The 19,608-nt window shown below is 59.4% G+C and overlaps 1 protein-coding gene across 1 annotated transcript; it reads right to left on the minus strand.

Moving 5' to 3' along the window:
- Nucleotides 1-636: 636 nt before the first annotated feature.
- NLRC3 (NLR family, CARD domain containing 3) lies at nucleotides 637-17,222 on the minus strand. The gene is made up of 18 exons (XM_009323969.1): nucleotides 17,165-17,222; nucleotides 10,188-10,430; nucleotides 7,324-9,079; nucleotides 6,978-7,064; nucleotides 6,184-6,267; nucleotides 5,812-5,895; nucleotides 5,252-5,335; nucleotides 5,058-5,141; nucleotides 4,495-4,578; nucleotides 3,536-3,619; nucleotides 3,001-3,084; nucleotides 2,811-2,894; nucleotides 2,451-2,534; nucleotides 2,055-2,138; nucleotides 1,855-1,938; nucleotides 1,532-1,615; nucleotides 1,237-1,320; nucleotides 637-727 (listed from the first exon to the last, which is right to left on the minus strand). The coding sequence occupies exons 1-18, from the start codon at nucleotides 17,220-17,222 to the stop codon at nucleotides 637-639; spliced, it is 3,327 nt and encodes a 1,108-aa protein (XP_009322244.1).
- Between the last annotated feature and the right edge of the window lie 2,386 nt (nucleotides 17,223-19,608).

Here is a 19,608-nt window from a genome sequence, read left to right on the forward strand (position 1 = left end):
GGACGGGGCTGTATTTAGCCAGGTGAGAAGGGGCTGCTGTGAATCCTGCTCATGTTTCACCCGCTTCTCCTGGGATCCCTGCCAGAACTAGAGGGAGAAGAGCTGGTGCTGGGAGCAGAGCCCTGGAGCCCCGGCTGGGGTGCTGCAACATTTGCCCGCAGTGACTCGGGCTGGGACAAGAGCAGAGCTCCAGGGCGGTCAGGATGCGCCCGGTCTGGGGCAGGGTCTGAGCACAGCGCTGTAACCCTGTGGAGATCACAGGAGGGGGTTGTGGCCACCGGCGGTGGCAGGTAAGTCACCCATGAAAACAAGAAGGGCTGGCATGTGGGATCTGCCCCCTCCTCCCCCCTGTTTGCATTTCGCCCATTCCTTGAAGCTCCCCCAGGGCCTGGATGAACAGGGACGTGGTCGCACATCCCTCAGCTTTCTACACTAGCAAGTCTTGACCCTCCTGCACTGCTGATCTGGAGGCCCCAGGTCCTCCTGGGCCATGCCGGGGAGCTCAGGAGCTCTCCTTGCCCCAGCTCTCCTCCCTGAGATGGGCGGGCGGGCGGGCAGAGGGCTGGGCAGCTCCCTGTGGCGGCACGCTGGCCGAAGGGACCCACCAGGCCACGTCCTTGCTGTGGCCAGGCACCCTCACACGTCCACGACGCAGTCGGGTGAGTTTGTCCGGATAGCGTCGGAGATCATCTTGGCTCCCGACTGGCCGATGCGGTTCCCCTGCAGGCTGGGAGCAAAGAGAAGAGGAGTTCAGGCTTGGACGCAAGGCAGAGCAGGAACCTTGGTGGGTACGAGAGATGCTCCCCAGCTTTGCAGCAGCATCCAGCATCATCTGCACCCTCCCTACACCACCCAGGAGCTCTTGCTGCGACCCCGGTCACAGGGGACTCTGGGTTTGAGAGCCCAGAGGCAGCCAGGTGAGAAACTGGAGAAAGCCTCTGGGGAGCTGGAAGGGCTGAGCCAGCCCATCCCTGTGATATTTTGGAGAATATTTGGCTTTTGGGGTGGTTCTTTGCCCCAGAGGCGTCCCCAGAGAGGAGCTGTGGGGTCTGGAGCTGTGCAGGGCTGGTGGCTGTCGCGCCGGGAGGAGCACAGGGCGCCCTTGCCCCCTGCCCCACTGGGGAGGTCCCTGTAGGGCAGCCGGGAACGGGCAGTGCCACTGGTGGGGAGGGTCCCTTGATGGTTCCCGTGGTCTCCCCCATCCCGGCCTTACCATCCAGCTCAGCAGCCACTTACTTCACATAGGTGAGGCCGTGGTTGCCCTTCAGAGCGGTGGCGATGCAGATGGCTCCGTCCATGCCCAGGGAGTTCTCCTGCAGGCTGCGGGAAGCGGGAGGATCAGAAAGCACCGGCCAGGGAGACGTGGCCACCAGGAGGGAATGCATGCCATGTGCGTGGGCGTTGGGAAAAGCCACCAGCTCAGGGGTTTGCCCCACTGAGAGCTGCTGGCCTGGCCGTCCCCTCGCTGCTCCCTCCAGGAAGGTCTGGAAAGGCTCTTTTTGGTTCCTGTCCCAGGGAGCGGGGTACTTACTTGAGCCGGCGGAGGCTGCGGTTCACCTTCAGCGCGTTGGCCATCGCCTTGGCCCCTGCCACACCAATGGAGTTTCCCCGCAAGCTGCGGAGGAAGGCAGGCGGTGAGGTCAGACAGCCCGGGACAGCCCCGTGCTGTCTGTGGGTGAGAGGAGGAGGTGGGAGAGGTGGCCTCACACCAGCAAGTCAAGGGACAGGCAAGCCAAGTCTGGTAGGACATGATGCAAGGGTGGAAGCGGTGCTGAGCTAAGGACCAGGGTCTCGGACACCCCCAGGGAGCGGTGTCGCAGCCATGGGGACTTGGTGGCCCCAAAGGGCACTTACTCCAGGATCTGCAGGCTCTTGTTGACCATCAAGGCTTCTGCCAGGGCTTGGGCACCAGCCACGCCAACTGAAGCCACCTGCAGGCTGCAAGAGAACAAGGACCCTTCAGCGCATGTCGTGAGGTGGCTGTGCTGTGCTAATTAGAGAAGCTAATTAGACAGGCTGTGATGCCAGGGCCCCGCCGCAGCCTGGATACTCACTGGAGATCTGCCAGGGTTGTGTTGACCTTCAGCGCAGCGGAGAGGGCGGCCATTCCCTCGTCTCCGATGGCATTCTCCTGCAAGCTAAGACATGCAAGTGCTGCGTCTGCCCACGGCCCGGGCACCCAGGAGCAGGGAGACGGGCAGCGAGGGGCAGCAAGCACAGAGCACGGTGTGCCAGGCTTTCCCAAGTGGCTTGGGGGGTGCCCCCAGGCCACCGTGCGCTTACAGCATCCCCAGCCAGGGACATGCGATGGGGACACAGGATGGACTGGAGCGCATGGAGGAGGCAGCAGGCAAAGCCACCTCCCCTGGAGCAGCGTGAGGGCAGAGTCCTTGGGCAGGTCCCAGTAGGAAGACGCTGCCCAGGACCTGCCTGCCCGTGTCCCCACTTACTCGAGGCTGGCCAGGCTGCCGTTGGACTGTAGTGCTTGTGCCAGGGCTGCAGCAGCTTTTGCCTGGATGAAGTTCCACTGCAAGCTGCAAGCAGGAGAGAACGGGAGGTGAAGTCCAGGGCTGCGAGGACACCCCGATCCCTGCAGGCTCAGCACCCATCCACTCCCATCCAGCGTGGTGGAGGCTGGGAGATGACCCATGTGCAAGACCCCGTGGGTCCATCTGGGATGGCACAGCACACGTCCCGTGGAAGGGTGACCCGCTCTCACAGCCTGGAGGGGCTGAGGTCCAGGAGCACTGTCCCTGCCCCGCGCCCACACAAGGGGCTTCGAAACCATGCAGGTCCAAGGGGAAACTCACTGGAGGGACGTGAGCGCTCGGTTCTCTTTCATCGCTAAAGCGATGGCCTTGCCGCCTTCGTCATACAGCAGGTTTGCCGCTAAGCTAGAGGCAGGGGACAGAGGATGCAAGTCACGCACACAGAGTTTGGGACCAGTCCAGCGACATCGCGCAGCAGTGTGGGTGCCCTCCTGGGGCCCATGGGACTTACTCCAGCTTCCTGAGGGTGCTGTTGGTCCGCAGGGCACGGGCGATGGCGGGGCCCCCCTCCTTGCTGATGGAGTTCTCCCGAAGGCTGGGCAAAGACACGGGGCTGGGGAGGAGCGGCCGAGGCAGGGCGTCGGTTGCTCCCCCACAGCCCCCCTCGCCCCCCGCTCTGGGGCTGAGACCATCTATTGCAACGGGCAGTCTGTCTGACTTGCATCCCCATCGGCATCTGCATCTCCGTTCCCTGCATCTCCATTCCCTGTGCATCCTACAGCTGTGAGCACCGACACCGCTGGGGCTTTTTCCCAGCCTCCCATCCCTGCTGCCGTCGTTTCATTGTCAGACACTGCTGAACTGATACTGTCCCAAGGGGAGAAAGCTAACGACGGAGAGAAGATGCTCGCAGCCGGAGGAGGGACAGGGGCTGCTTTCAGCATCCCGGAGCACTTGTGGAAACAATCAGGCACAAGGAAAAGTTCTCGCATCCCGTGTCCCGGCAGCAGCTTTTGGCCAGGGTGGCCGGAGGGACTGTCACTTACTTGAGGTTGATGAGTCCCTTGTTGGAGCAGAGAGCCGCTGTCAGTGCGGTGACCCCAGCACTGCTGATGGAGTTGCTCTGGAGACTGAGACAAACGGGGGAAGGCATGAGGACAGGCCAGTCTTGGCATCGCAGGTAGGCTGCGGGATTGCGTTTGGGGTGAAAAGTGCCCATTTGCCCATTTCACTGAGAAACAGGCATCTCCCAGACACAGGAGACAGGGGGGAGCCGAGGCTGAAGGACCAACTTCAGGAGCAGCCAGGCCAGGATCGGCATCCCCTGCTCACCACGGCAGCACCGGCCCCACCGAGCAGAGGTGACGGGGTTTGCCGGCACTTTGGGGCAGCCGTGTCCCCGGCTGGCTGTCACCACGGCTGCCAGCTCAGCTGGGGATGCGGTTCCTGCAGTCTTGGGGTCCTTGTCCCCCGGTGGTAAGGCAGGTGCCGGGCACAGCAGCTTGTCCCCAGGAGCCATCAGCCCTGGGGCGGGAGGAACGGTCCTCTCTGGCTGCCATTCCCAAGGGGGATGAAGGTTGCACCATCCCACCCTGACTCTGCCAGGCCCCAGCCTGTTACCTTCCTCGTTAGCCAATTCCCATCACATTTGAGAGAGAGAGCAGGCCCAAAGCTGCTAGTATCCTCCAAAAGCAGAAAAAAGATCATCATCTGGGTTGAGGATTAACTCCTTCAGCGCTCCCTTGGCGAAGGCAGGGCCAGCCCGGCTGCTGCCGGCGCTGCCTGGGGCTGCCGCATGGTGCTCCAGCCTGCAGGGAGCACCCACGGCCCCGTGCCGCTCCAGGGGACGCGGAGTGGGAGAGACGTGGGGAGGATCTGGGGCGGTACGAGGGGCTCTGGGGATAGGGGAAGGAGCCTGCAGAGGGTGGGAGGTGCTGCTGGAGTGAGGAGGCTGGACTGGGCTCTGTTGGGCAAGCAGGAGAGCAGGCGTGGAGGGGGGACTTACTCGAGGCTTTGCAGACTGTGGTTCACCTTCAGAGCTTCGGCCAGGGCACCCGAGCCGTTGTCTCCTACCGAGTTGCTGGAGAGTCTAAGACAGAAGAGGAAGAGCAGGCGTTACCGGCAGCCGCGCAAAAAAATGCCGGCAAAGGACTCATCTCCCCCAGGCTCTTTCTGCTCCAGCAATAACCATGAACTTGCCGCGGTCTCATTTCCAACCTACATACACCTCTGTTCTCGTACGTTGGTTTTGAGCTGAAATAGCTTTCAATGTATCCACAGGGCCTGGAGACCTGCCACTTGCCTCTGCGGGAGAGAAGACTTGGCCTCTCGGTTCTTTACGTGGCTCCCTGCATCCCCGGAGATACGGAGAGCATCTCTGCAGGGTCGCTCCAAAAGCAGCGCTGCGGTCCTTGCCCCCCTCCACCCACACCAACCCCTTTGGGCAAAGCTAGCAGAGTCCGTCCTGCCTGTGTCGCGTGGCCCAGCCCCCTGCCCATCGCTCCGGCCCGCGGATCCCGGGAGACGTGGCGCTGGCATCACCACCCCTCCGCCTCGTGCTGCTCTTACGTCAGCTCCTTCAGGCTGCAGTTCTGCTTCAGCGCCTCTGCTATTTTCCTGGCACCGTGAGCTCCGATGGCATTTTTCTGCAGGCTGCAAAGGTAAGGAAAGCACCCATGAATATTGGGTGCCACGTCCCCCTCAGGGGCACCTCGGTCTGCTGGGTGGCTGGGAGGGGGGGACAGCAGGTCCCGGTCACTCACTGCAGGGTCATCAGCCTGTGGTTGGTCAACAGGGCCTCGGCCAGGAAGGTGGCACCATCCTCCTTGATGGCGTTGTGCTGCAGGCTGCAAGGAGAGGGGAGCGAAGCCGTGCACGGCAGCCACCGCAGCGGGGCGAGGGGCCATGCAGGGTGGTGGTTGCCTGCCCTGGCGTTTGCTTGCCCCCGTCCCTGGTGTGAGAAGGGCATCTGGCCCCCGAGCATCCCTGCCCGGGAGTCTCCCTCCCCCCTCTCCCATGGGAGATGCCTTCTCCCATGCACCAGCACCCTGTGAGCTCCTGCACGAGGGGTGGACCTGGACCTGGACCTCAACCTGGACCCACTGAAGCTGAGAGGCAGGAGGGTCCCAACATCTCTGGCCCAGGGCTGCCCTGGTCACCGGGTCTCTGCCGGCTGCACTCGTGCTCGCTGCCCAGCACAGCCAAATGGGGTTGTGCCCAGTGTTTCCTCGAGGTGGGGAAAACCTCGATGGGACAGGAGAGGGCTGGAGGGGGCTTGTCCTGGGGATCTGCTCCCAGAGGTGCTGCAGAAGTTGAGACTTACTTCAGGGAGAGCAGGACTTGATTTTTTTTAAGGGCATCAGCCAGTGCTTTTGCTCCGGTGGGGCCGATGGAGTTGCTCCGCAGGCTGGGGTGAGACGGGCAGAAAAGCCAAGGTTAGCGAAGCCAGAGTGGCATGTGCCCGGTTTAAGCCAAATGCCTCCAGGTGGCACAATCTCAGGCACTGCTGAGGTGGGACATCAGGCCAGCAGCTCGCAAGAGTTACGTTCACCTCTTGAGCGGTGGTGGCTTTGGGGGCTGGAGACCCTCCCCAGGTCGGTCAGGCCGGCTGGGATCCGGCCCCGCTGCGGCCATGGGAATGGTTCCCGGTGGGGAACGCGCGCGTGGCAGGAGCTGGTAAAGGGGGAACACTTACTCCAGCGCCGTCAAGCTCCTGTTCACCATCAGCGACCTGGCCAGTGCTTTGGCTCCCTTATTGCTGATCTGATTTTCTGCCAAGCTGCCCGGAAAAAGAAAAATCGAGTGTTTTTCAGGGGGAGAAAGAGGCTTTTGCAGCCCCGGCATGTCCCAGGACGCAGCTGGGACGGGTGAGCAGAGGGAAGCCGCGGGGAGCGTTTGGTTCGTGGTGCAACCATGCAAAGTGGTGGATGCCCCAAGGTCTGCTCTCCTGGGGTGGACACCAGGCAGGGGATTGCAAAGACAGAGTGGAAGGGGAGTTTCTAGACTTAAAGTTCATTTGTGTCATGAAAAGGGACCTCAGACCGCAGCATGGGGGACTCTCTGCGCAGCCAGGAAGAAGGGCAGGGAGGTGGGGAAAGTGGGGACCCATCTGTCTGGGGTGAGGCATCGCCCTGTGCGGGGGTCGGGAGCCCGTCCCCTCCAGACTTCAGATGCTCTGTGTGGAGCCTCGGGTGTCCAACAAGCAGCCGTGACCTTGGGAAGCAGTTTGTTGGGATAACCCATGGATTTCTACACAAATCTTTAGGAACAGCGAGGAGCAAGACAGCCTGCCCAGCCACCGCGGGGACACAGGGGGTAAGGTCACTGTGCCTGGGTGCAGGAGATCGTGTGGGGCTGTCCTCGTCACTAGGCACCCTGGGGAGCCAGTGGGAGAGACGTTCCTGGAGGACCCTCACCCTGGTTTTGAAGTGCCCCCAGCTCCACTCTGCATCCCCAGGAACAGCCTGTCTGCCCTGGGCCAGGTCCTACCTGAGCTTCTGGATCTGGCAGTCCTTCACGCTCAGCACGCTGCCCAGCAGCTCCATCACGTTGTCCTTAAACTGGTTATTGTCCAGCCTGGAGAAGATACAAGGAAAGAGCAAAAGCAAGCGTTTGGAGAACAAAGTGGAGAAAGGACTACCCTCCCGTGACATCTGCCCATCACGGGTGGAAAAACTGAAGCACAGAAGCAGAGCTGACCCAGTGCCAGCCCCAGGGCAGCTCTCTGCTGATGGACAGTGTTGGTGGGCCCATGTCTCCCATCGACACCCGGGATTTTGAGTCACAGCCCGGCATCCCTGCTTGCTTCTCCCGGTGCAATCCGACCGGGACTCACCTGAGGTTGTGGCAGAAGAGGAGCTGGGAGAGCAGGCTCTTACAGATGTTGTAGGTGAGGCAGTTGGAGAGGTTCGTCTCCTCCATGCAGACATCAGAGACCTGCAGGAGATAAGCCAGGGCAGAGCAGTTCACGGGGGTGAGCCTCCCGGCCAAGCTCTCGTTCTTCATTGCTTCTTCCACAGTCTTAGCGATCTCCATGTGCTGAATTTCGTACAAGCAGTGCATGGTGTTGACTGTCCGTGAGGAGATGGCGTAGTCGGTGTTCAGGCAGCCCTGGAGGAAGCTGATCGCTTGGCTCCTGAAGCTGTTGTGCTCGTCCTTCACCAGCAGCCACCCAGAGAGCAGCTTGTTCACCTGCGGGGAGAGGAGCCCAGAGAGAAAACGCACAAAGATGTCCAGCTGCCTGTCCTCTGCCTGCAGCGACCTCTGAACAGCACTCTTGAAGTGGTTGAGGAAACCCAACTTGGGCCAGGACATGCCGCTCTCCGTGAAGAGGTCGAATATTGCCCGCTTCGCAGCCGTGTAATAATAAATAGCCGCTAGAAACTCCTGTATGGTTAAGTGGGAGAAGTAGTAGGCTGTGAAGGACTGCATCTCTTCTTTGAGCAGGAGTCGACTGCACAAGCTGCTCTGCAGCAAGGAAAGGTCAATGCCGTACGCCTTCATGTCCTGCTCGTAAAACACGTATTTCTTTCTGAGCAGCCCGTAGAAGGCCAGTCTGCCCAGGCTGCCCACTATCTTCTTGCTGTTGTTCACAGCTTGCTCGATCCTGAGTGTTTCTCTTGGCTTTTCCGGCCAGTCGCTGCTCAGAGCCATTTTAAAATAATAGGAGTAGATTTCTGATAGGGTCTTGGGGACGGCAGTTGTTTCTTGGGATTGATCGGCGCTATTTTTTAGGTAATAACCGATTGAGGAGCCAGAAATCCAGCAAAAGCCAGGAACGGTGCACATGATGCGTAACGACCTGTTAGCCCTGATGTGATGCAGGACTTGGTCGGATAGGTCTCTGTTGTCGAGGAACATCTGGTCCAAGAAGTCCTTCATCTCCGCAGCTCTGAAACCTCTTATTTCTGTCATCCGGTCAACAAGCCCGCCGGGGATTTGGCTGGCGGCCGTTGGCCGCGACGTGACCCAGACAGAAGCCTCCTGCAGCAGGTTGCCACGTATAATGTTGGTGATCAGATTGTCCACTTGGATCTCCTTTTTGGGATCGGTGCATACTACCGTGTTGGAAAAATCCAAAGGAGTCTTGAACTCGTCCAAGCCGTCGAGGATCAGCAGGGTCCTGGCGGCTCCCGCCGAGATGCAGTTCGGCTCGGTGATGTGAGGGAACGCCGAGCAGATGAGCCTCTCGGCAGAGAGCTTCTCGTAGGTGTTGAGCTCCCGGAAGGTGAGGGGCAGCACAAAGATGATGTCCCTGTTGATCTCCCCCTTTGCCCAGGTGTAGACAAACAGCTTCACCAGTGTGCTTTTGCCAATCCCGGCCACTCCGATGGTGACAGAGATCCGAGGTGGGATGCTGACCTTGGAGAGAGGCAGGAAGAGCTTCTCCAGAGGGATGCTCTTGTATACATTTTGTAGGCCTTTGGTGGCTTCAATCTGCAGGATGTCGTGCTCCTTCTGCTGGATATCAGTCAAGCCTTCCACCAGCAGCAGGTTCGTGAGTCGCTGGAGGGGACCCGTCTCCAAGCCATTCCCATAGTAGCTTTGGAGGCTCTCCAGGTGCTTCTGCACCATGGGTTCTGCACAGAGAGAAACGAAACGGGGGGATGAGGAGGAGGGTGGTAACCACAGGTTCAAATGAGAGAGGCTGGTTAACTTTTCTGCCATGCCCATGCAGAGGGGAAACTGCACGGAGCCCTTATGTCCGGGCAGGAGGGTATGTGCCAGGGCCCAGAGGGCACTAACAGTCTTAAACGGCCCTGACCAGCCTCACCCGTCAGTCCAGGAGCCCATTTAAGCTCAGCCCTGGGCCTTCAGCCCCTGCCTAAGCTATGTTGTAGGAGCGCTTCTCTACAGCGCCATCGTGCCTGTGCCTGCTATGGACCTTGTTGATCTGGACCTTGATCCTGGACCTCATCGCTCTGCACTTGCCTGGTGACCACTGGACTGTGTCTGAACCTGGTTGCCCTTGCTGGACCTGATCCTGACCTCTGAATTGACTTCCCGGCTTGACCTCAGCCCTGCCTCATCGCCATGGACTTGTCTGATGAGCTGGACTCTTGGCTGAAGCTGGTGACCATCTCTGGACCTGTCCTGCTCACCTGGCTCGGGTACCACGGCCCCTGGCACAGCGTATTTAAACCCTCCAGCAAGGGCTGGACAAGCAGGGGATGGTGCTGTGAGAGATTCAGAGCAGACACCAGCCAAGGTTGGAGGTGGAGGCAACCTGGAAGGCAACCAGGAGGGAAACCAGGGAAACCTCCTGGCAAAAGGATTGCAAGGAGAGCCTGAAGTTGGGGCAGCCACCAATGGATGGGGTCAGGGATGCCCAGCCATCCTCCTCCTGCCATCCCCCCATTCCCAGCCCAGCTGCTGGGAGTGACTGGTGTGATCTGGACATTGAGGACACTAAAGACTCCTCGGGCTGCCCAGAGAGGTGTGCTGAGAGCAGCGAGGGGTCTGGAGGAAGGTCCCTCAGATCTGGCAGAGAGCCCTTGTCACCCGCTGGCTGTGTCCTTCCCCAGCGGAGACCCTGAGATGGCACCGTCACTTGCATGGACACTCCCATCAAAGCTGCCAACGCTGCCCAGCTCTGTGCACATCCTGGGGTGCTCCAGCAAGTGCCCGCACCCAGGACGTGTGTGCAGACACCCCTACTTGGGTCCAAAGTGGACTGCCTACCATAGACAGTGATGTGAAGGTAGAGCTGGGAATTGGTGGTCTCGATGAAGGTCTGCAGGGACTGGGAGGCGTAGCTGCCCTTGCCAGCCAGGACGTCCACCACCGCCCTCACCTGCTCGGGCAGGGAGCTCGCCTCCTGTGCCCGGCCGGCCTCCTCCGCCGTGAGGAGGTCCAGCCTCCGCAGGTAGCAGATGATCTCCTCCAGGAACTGCGGCGAGATGGACCTCACCAGCTGCTTGCGGTAGCGATTGATCCAAGCCTCTGCGGGAGAGGAGAGCAGGAGAGTTGGGTCTTGTGCAAGCCCCGGGCACATTGCTCAGGGGTGATGGGGAAAGGCAGCAGTGGAGCACCCCATCTGACTCTGAAGGTAGCAGGGGGTAAACCAGAGCCCTCCAGAGCGACCTGCCAGATGATGCCATCCCAAAGTCGTGGCAGGCTGTTTTGTTAGGAGCTGCTTGGTCAAGGCAGCAGCTATCGAAATTGGAGTCAAAGAAAGCAAAGAACACAATCATGAAACGACCTTTCCTCCTGGAAACCAAGCCCAAGCAGAGAGAGAAGTCTGAGCAAGATCATTTGTCTTCGGAGACAGCCGTTACCCCTGAGCCAGCACAGTGGTCCCCAAGCCCTTGGACCAGGAACCACTGTCAGTCCTCACACCTTGGTGCCCCACCTCGTCCCATTGTTTAATCCAAAACTCCACTGAGATGATGGATCTCCGGCTGCCCTGCCACCACTCACCTTCCATCAGAGGCCTCCCGTGACATGGGCGAAGATGCCTGGGCGAGGAGCGCTGTGTTGGCAGCAGCACGGTCGTCCCATGGACTGCCCTGCGTGCCCCCGGCCGGCTCACAGCATCAGTCGAGGCTCCTCAGCCTTTATCCATGTTCCTGGTGGAAGAAGAGGAGAAGCATCAGGAGCAGCATGGGAGGGAGCCCACCTCGAGCTAATGTGATGCTGGCTGTGATTGAGCCAAGGGTTCATTCATCAGCTTTTGGCTAAGACCAGAGTCCCCAGCACGGTGGACCTGGCAGGGGCAGAGCTGGGACCATCACGCTGCAGCATCTTTGCCCAGACCTCGTGTGCCACAAACTTGGTGCCTTTACCACCACCACGTATGCTGGAGCCTTTCTTGGGCAGACAGTGATTGCATTAATTGACCAGATGATGCCCCCCATACCATCCGCGGGCCACCCGGTGAGCACCTGAGTGTCACCGGAGGGACAGCAGGGCTGTCAAATGCTCGCGTTTTCCTTCCCTGTGTTGTGAAGGAAGTTGTGGGGCAGCAGGCAGAGCGACAAAGGGCCCGTTTCGGTTTCGAACCCACCTCGCCGCCGTCCAGAGCCTCCGTCAGGGCTTGCGGAGCGTGGTCAACACCACATCCTGTTGCAGATCTCTGTAGATGCTCCACTTTCAGCAGCACTGGTGAATCGTCGCCCAGAGAAGGAGCACCTACCTGCTCCTTCCCCCTCTGCTGCTGCCAAACCACGCTGAGGGCTTAGTGTTTTATTTTTAAGACGTGTGTCCACTCACTGAGTCCAATTGTTTTTAGAGCAGAGATGGAAAGGGAAATACCTCCACGCCTGAGAGTGCTCCCAGCTTCTCCTTTGTTAGCAGACAGCACCGTGCTACGGCCTCTCCACCAGCCCCAAACTCGTCTCCAGAAGGTGGCCGTGTCCAGGTGGGAACTTCTCAGCCCCAGGGGCTGTCTGATCACAGCAGCGATGCAAACGCAGTGTCCCAGTGCCCTGGCCCGTGTCCTGGCACGGCATCCTTTCCTCACCTCCACCTGGCCTACAGGACGCTCTAGATCCGTGCGATCACCCCCACGCGTGCCCGTCAGAGGCACTGCAAGGAGGGCGCTGCCCGCAGGCAGCGTTGCCTTTGCCCAAACCCACTCCTGAGTGGGACGTGGGCACCGTGGGGGCTTCAGTGCAGCCTCGCCAACAGGTACAGGTAACGCTCGCTTTCTTTGGTCAAACCCAACCTCTTCCAGGGAGAAAGCACAAATGTAGCTTGACCAGGGAAACTTGGTAGAGTCTCTGGTCCACGGTTAGGTCCATGGTGCTCGGGACGTCCCCTTTGCAGACTCTTCCCTTCATCCTCCTGCCAGGAGATCTGTGCTGGGGTTTATTTCTCCCACCAGAAAACGCGAGGGCTCAGCCACCAGCAGCAGCCCAGTCGTGCGGATGGTGGCCGGGCTGCAGGAGGGAGGACCAGGCACAGCATCTCCCAGAGCCGAGTCCTTCACAGACCCCACTGGCTGGATCTCCCATCAAGACCCCTTTGCAGCACGTCCTACGGAGCGAAGTAAGTGTCCGAGAGGCCCTGGGTGACAAAGCACCAGCCCATCCCCGCCCGCCCAGAGGGTTTCACACGTGCCTTGGACAAGCCCTCATAGGGGTGGGAGGTGCTGTTGTCTGAACCCACGACCTTTCCCTCCAGGAGGAAAACCTGGGTCCTTCTGCTCTTCCTCGGCTGCCCAGCTCTGACCCCCTGGTTTCAGAGGTCACAGAGGTCCACGCTCCCTCTGACAGTGACGGTGGCCCCACAGCAAAGCCCTTTGCTCCAGACAGGGAGCAGCAGGGCTGCAGCAGCAGCTCGCCTTGCTCTTCACCCCCCAGACAGTGGCTTGGTCAATTAAGATACCATAAATTAAAGGAGCTTGGTGAGCAATTCACAGCGGAATGTTCACCCTTTGATGTCTTCTTGTCTCTAACTGGCCTGGAAAGTTCAATTAAGTCTTTGCACGCAGCCGTCCCCGGATCGCTCATCTTCGCCGTGCAACCAAGAACATGACCAAAATGCAAGGGGGTTTTGCTGCTTGCAGCGCTGTTCCCCGCAGCCCTTCCTCTGAAACGTGGCTGCCGAGAAAAAGCCCTTTGATGGGGGGAAGCCTGCTCTAACGCCAGACATTATTTGATGGTGTCCTCCGGTGCTACTTCAAAATGTGATCCCGGTGCTGGAAACCAGCAGCCGTGGGTCAGCTCGTGCAAAGGCATCTGACCGGGAGAATAAAGCAGCGGAAGAAATAATGCAGTGGCTGCAATTTTTTTCTGCTTCCAGTAGAAAAGTTTCAGGTGCAGCTCTAGGACCACCCAGTGATGCTGGAGGCTGCATTCCTAGGCCGGTTGAAGGGCGTTGTCTACCCTTACACGAGCTGTTTGAAGGGTAGAGGCCAGTCAAAGCCAATCTCTATAACCCCTACAGAGATCCAAGGTGTTTCCAGGATGCAACCCAGCCCGTCCCGAGGCTGCTGGGATGAGTCGTCTTCTGGAAGTGCCGCCCTCCCCCGTGCCTGAGACTGGAAAGCGGCGTCCGTGTCCGTCCTGCGTGCACGGAGCTCAGCTCCGGTTTGCAGCTATCCCTCGGCCAGGATCACGCAGGGACAAGCGCTCGTCCCTGCCCCACCGGCAGCCGGAGAAGCAGTGATCCAGCGATGGTTTGTGTCTGCTCCGCCTTGCTGCCTGCGTCCCCAGGGGCACCGGGATAAGAGGCTGGAGGGCAGGAGGCTGCCCAGCCAAACTGATGAATGGCATCTGCAAGCCCCAGGGAGGGAAACGGGGGCTTTTGTTGGCGAGAACTTGTCATTAACGCTTTTTTCGCCTGGTGTGGTCCAAGAGCCCAGCTCAGGGGAAAATCCTCCCATCTGAGGATGTCCAGTCAACGCTGATGTGTCCTTCTAGCAGCTTCAATCCGACGTCCCACCATCCCCACCTCCCACCACACCCGTTAGCAGAGGGTCCGTGCCCAAAACCCATCAGTGCCTGGGAGCCACAACCACCGTGCTGGAAGATCCTTGACCGTGTGCACAGACAGCCCTCTACCAAAGAGCCGCTGCGTTTTCCATCACCGTGTGTCCTGCTCCAAGATCCAAACTGCCTGGCATCAACACTGGAAAACACAGACCTGGATATAGCTGCTTCTGCTCATCTCTGGCTCTAATTACGTACATGCGCTTTTGCTCCTGGAAGTCCAGCATGGACCAAAAGAAGCTTGCCAGGGGATCCGAGATGAAGGGACAGTCCCGGGATGGCCGCAGCACAAAAGTGGCTGGAGATAACAGATCTTCCTCCTGCCAGGAGGTGGCTTTGGTTTTCATACGGCAGCCATTCTCCCCCAGACAGATCCATCGCCCCGTGCTTTGGGAATCTGCTGAGGACTCGGGACTGTCCCGCGCCAGGAGCCATCGCAGCAGCCACCAGCAGCACCACGGCCACGTCGGGCTGCCACTCTCAGCGGTCAGAAATCTGTGGCCGTCACCGCACGGGGGCTCGTGGGCAGATCCAGGGGCAGCGTCAGGGGACGCTGGTTGGCACCTCGAGCAGGGCTCTCCAGCCGGCAGAGCCCTGGGGACCCGACCTGCTGCGGTGGGCTGGGGACAGGGCTGATGTCTAGATGAGCACCAAAGTGCTGGGCAACAGCTCTTGGATGGCTGCAGGGACCCACAGATGGAAAACATCAGAAAATGGGCTGATCCGCAGTATTTAGGTACGTTATAAAGCTTTTTATATGAACTAATAATTGCATCATTAACCAGGCGCCTGAAGGAGCAGAGAAATGCCTGCTCCAGCGCGGCTCCGTGCCCCCAAACAGGCAGAAACCCTCAGCCCAGCCGTTGCCTTCTCCCCGTCCCATCACCGCGGGGTTTGCCCGTGCAGCCGGTTCCTCAAAGGTCTCCCGTTCGAAGCGACGTGTCTCGGTGCAGCTCGAAGCCCAGCAGCACAGCACCCATCTCACCGCTGCTCTCCCTCCCCCAGACATGGGAACGGAGAGACACCAGCCCCGCGAGACCTTCCCACCACTTCCTGGCGCGCTGGGTTTCCTCCAGCGAATCTCAGGCTCCCTCAGCAACACACCCTCGGAGCTTTCATTTACTTCTCCTGCCCTACATCCAGCCTGAACTCATCCCCGTTGCGGAGGTCGGCGAGCTGCACACACAGAAACGTTTGCCAAGCCAACATCTCCAGCCGTTCCCCCTGAACTGAGCGGGTCCTGAAGCCAGGATGCAGGCTGCCACCTTTTGGCAGAACCGAAAAGATTTTGCATTATTAATTTATGTTAATTAAGCAAAGCAACGAAGTGTCCTCTGCATTACACCCAATTATGAAACTTGCAGATTTGCAGGTAATTCACTTATCTAAGCTTACATATGACTTTCAGATGTAGTCTTATTTTTGGTTTTGGTCTGGATTTAATGCTAGCAAAATTTATTGCAATTACAGAGTGACCCCTTATGCCAAATCTAACCCCTGCCAGGTTTGCATTTTTTTTTTCCAAAACCCCAACCGGAATAACAGGGCCCAGACACAGCGGGAGTTAAATAGCAAGTCGTGGAGGCGAGGAGCCGTGCAGGACCCCCAGGCTGAATACCAGCAGTCCCAACACCAGAGCTCACCAGGAAAAAGCGAAGATCAATCTACAGGTAATTCCAAACAGATAAAAACGGGGCTAATTTCAGAGAGAAGGTCTCTTGCAGGGTACTGCTACAGCTCGCAAGCTGCAAAACGAAGAATGATGCATTTACCGAGCTGATCGTGCCCCCGGGACTCTTTACCACAGACGTGCACACAGCTGATCAAAAAGCAGATCCTCTCCCCGCAAACAGCATCTGCCCTTCTCGCCTAAGGGATCTCAGGGCATCAGTGTGAAAACTGGGAACGGGCTGCTGCCAGCCTGCCTCCGTCACCAACGCCAGCCCCGTCCGCCGGCCTCGGAGGGGATGCAGAGCTCGGGGATGCCGAGCGGTACCCACCCCGGCACCCCGCCGGGGCTCGGCGCTGGGGGTCAGCCCCAGCTTTCTGGGGCTGCAGAGCATCATTCCGAAGCCGCAGCTTCAGATCGCCAGAGGCGGAGAAAGAAACTTCCGTGCGACGTGGACACCCTTTGTGCCGAGCTCTGCCCAGGCTGCCCCGAACGTCTGGCCTCGGGTAACCCTTCCACGTGGCGGCCAAACCCCGGGCGCTGGCGACATCTCAGTGGGTGACAGCACCCAGCTGGTGCTCCAGCTGGTCCTCTCCCCAGCAGTCCCATACCTATAGGATACGTAGAGCCCCTAATGACCTTAGAGTGCTTAAATGACAGCACGATTAAGCCTAATGCACTGACGCAGTCCAGCGTGCCTCAGGCTCCGTGCCCACGCGGGCGTCTGGGTGCAGAGCCACATGTTCCCTGCTGAGCTCCGTCACCTCAACCTGCTCCCTGCGCCTCTGGGTCCTACACAGCGCTGGGGGATCCCCTGCAGTGAAAAGGGCCGAAGAAGGCACCAGCTGCAGCTTTGGAGACCTCGGTGTTGCTGTTCCCTCCGGCTGAGCTCCGGGAAGGCGTGCTGAGCCCGTTTCCCAAAGGGGGAGGCGGGGGTGCAGCTCTGGCCTTCAAGGTCCGTCGGTCTTGGACTGCCGACAGACCCAGGACCCTGCCTCGCTCTTTGGTGCAACTTTGCACCGTGCCACGGGCGAGCGTATCGCTAATCATCCTTTTCTATTTGCGGTACGTAATCGGGGATTGCTTTGGATGGTTCTGAAGTGGAATGAGTTCAGTAGATGACATTAACATGGAGGCAAAAGCTGATGCTGCACAAGGCAGAGAGGCTTTGCGTGGGCAGGGCAGCCTGGCTGCCTTCGTGTCTGGGCAGGCGGTAGCAGGCAAGGGGACAGAATTTGTGACAAGTGCCAGGTCCCCCATGAGGTCCCGCGCTTATCTCCATCACCCAGGGCTCGGTGCCGTGCACCACTGCACCCGCTCCTGCCAGCACCGGTGGCTGTGCCGCGCCGGGCTGCTCTGCTGGGTGCTGCTGGCAGTGGGTCACATCTTGCCCGTCCCAGGGACCTCTGCCCAACAGCTCCTGGCCCGGCCACGTGTTGGCCCAGCCACTCCATTTTACGTGGCCGTCGCAGCGAGAGGTCTGCAGCAGCTCATGCCTGTGCGGGAGGGCTGAGCGATGCCTCCCCTTCTCCCCGTACCCCTCCAAAGCAAAACCGGCCCCAACAAAACCTTACCTCGGCCTCGTGCCGCCTTCCCCAGGTCTGCGTGGGAGCAGGAGAGCAGAGAGGGCATCCTCGTCGCGGCGGGAGGATGCAGCCCCTCCGTGCCCCCGCTCAGCCCTTTGTCCCCAGAGCTTTGCTTCCTCCTCGCCTGGATGCTCAAGTTCAAGGTAAAAATGGAAGCCCCTCCAGTTGGCGGCCCCTGCCCCTGGGGTACCTGTGGAAGCGATGGGACCCGACGGTCCGGGCAGCACCTGGGGAAGGTGGGTCCCATTTCCCCAGCTGCCCGCCGCTGCCGTTTCGAGCCCGGTGGTTTTTTCTCTCTCTCAGTTTGCTCCTCGCCCCTTCCTGTGCCGCGGGTCTTGCTCGATCTTCCTTCCTGTCAGTGCAGGGCTGCCGCCTATGCAAATCGATGCGAGTTATCCGCTGAAAAACAGCAGCGCATGGTAACCGCCCGTAGCCTGTACGACCCCCCGACAGCGGGGTCTGCCCTGGTGGGGGGGACGCTCGGTGCACGGCCGTTTCCCCAGCCACGGCTGCTTTCTCCCGGGAGAGCCACAAAACCAGGCTGACCAACAGCCAAATTACACCGAATTCCCTCGAAGCAAAACCACGAGCGCGCCCTGCCCTGGAAGAGCCGAGGATTTTTGCTGCGTTACCCCCCTTGCTAGCCAGAAACGCTGGGGAGAGCCCATGGAAGAGGCTGGTGTCGCAGCAGCTCTGCCCTTTGCTGGGCCACGCATGGAAACATTTCCACGAGTAAATTCAAGTTGTATCTTGAAAGAGCAGAATAAAGGGGCGGCAATAAACCCCCCTTCCTCCAAAGCCATTTTTCTGCCAGCGCTGAATGCTTTCTCAAACTATGAGTTTACCTCTAAAAAGGTGGATCACGTCACACCAAGGAGCGCTGCATCCGCACCCGAGGAGCCAGAGCCGCCGGCAGCAGCGGGACCGGCAGGATCTCCTCTCCCCAGCTCCGCTCAGGCAAGTGGGGTTGATCGTTATTTTGCGTTTTTGTTCTACAAAAACCTTAATTTGTAAATCCTATAACAGGTTTTGCTGGCATTTAGGGCAAATCCTATCAATTCTGAGATGCCGAGCAGCGAAGTCCCCTGAAGGCGGGTGGGCAGGGTGGCGCAGCAGCGCTGGGACCCAAGGCATGTAACTCTGCTTTCCCTGAGTCCTGGGGCAGAGCGGCAGAGCCCAGGGAAGCGTGGGGGAAGTGCATCTCACCAAAATAATAAGATAATCGCACGCCACGGTGGGGTTTGCTGCCATCCCGGTTTATACCCAGCGGCTCATTTTTTGGGCCAAAAGCTCCCACTGCCGGGGTGGTTTGGGAGAGGTCAGAGGAAGCAGAAGTCAGTGATGAAAACAGATGAAAACAGCACGTCCCGTTACGAGACCTGCCCTGGTGGGATCTAGCAGGTAGCTCTAATGAAGCTGCATCTAAATCTATAATTACACATCTTTCCCTTCATCAAGTCCAGCTGAGAGGTGGTCGATGGCTGATGGTGGAGATGATGGTGGAGATGATGGTGGAGATGATGGTGGTTGGTGGAGCTCTCATGGTGGAGAGCTGGTGGGGGAACGGGGTGGGCTCACAGCCAGATCATCTGCATGCGGTGAACTGTGTTTGGGGAGGAGAGGTGGGGGCAAGCAGGAGTTCGGACCTCCAGCCACCGCTCTGGGCTGTGCGCCTCCCGGGGATTGCTCTCTGCCGGTCCTAGGGCTGCGCCCGGTAAGAGGTTAAAACCTTTCCCCTCCCAAGCGTTGGGTCTATTTCCTACCCCGTCAGGAGGCTGGCTTCAAGAGGAGATGGCATCTGGGAAGTCCCATCAGCTGCCACCTTCCCGGTAAGCTGCAGCTAAAGATCCCTCACATCAAAAATGACTGTGCAGAAGCCCCAGTCGGGGCTGTGCCTCCTCCTTTCACCATTACCCATTTATGTTAATTAATGCATCTGAACTATTTATTTGCACATGTACGTAACATGTCCCTCATGTATTTTCCAGGCCGTTTACTTGATTCAAACCCAAATTTCCCAACGTGCTTACCGAGCCCAACCTAGAGTTCCCAGCAGGATGAGTTTGACCCATCCCTCAGCGAGCACAGCCCCTGCTCGGCTTCTCCAACCGGCCCGGCGAAGCCCGTGAGGTGACACCGAACTCGCAGGGGTGGTTAGAAAAGCACCGGAGACGACTCCGCGTATTTTGGCTCGCCCGGGGTTGCTCGGCGAGGGGGTGATCGGGGACCCATCCCCGAGCTCGGCCCGACGCAGAAGCCATTCGCCTGGGGATGACGAACCGTCCCATCTCTGGAGGGAGCAGGGGGATGCTCCTTGGGAACAAGCCGGCCTTCCACCCCGAGAAAAACGCGCGAAGCACGGTACCGGGGGACCGGCAGCACTCCCGCTGTTGCAGCGTGGGGGTCTACAAGCCTCGGGATGACCCCGGGGC

This window comes from Pygoscelis adeliae, unplaced genomic scaffold (assembly GCF_000699105.1).
Source record: "Pygoscelis adeliae isolate BGI_AS28 unplaced genomic scaffold, ASM69910v1 Scaffold585, whole genome shotgun sequence".
NCBI lineage: Eukaryota > Metazoa > Chordata > Aves > Sphenisciformes > Spheniscidae > Pygoscelis > Pygoscelis adeliae.

Coding starts and splice junctions, on each gene's coding strand:
- NLRC3 (XM_009323969.1), bottom strand. CDS start 17,222: ATGCCCTCTCTGCTCTCCTGCTCCCACGCAGACCTGGGGAAGGCGGCA. Junction 1,939..2,054: donor ACAACCCTGGCAGATCTCCA/GTGAGTATCCAG, acceptor GTTCTCTTGCAG/CCTGCAGGTGGCTTCAGTTG. Junction 1,321..1,531: donor CGCAGCCTCCGCCGGCTCAA/GTAAGTACCCCG, acceptor CGCTTCCCGCAG/CCTGCAGGAGAACTCCCTGG.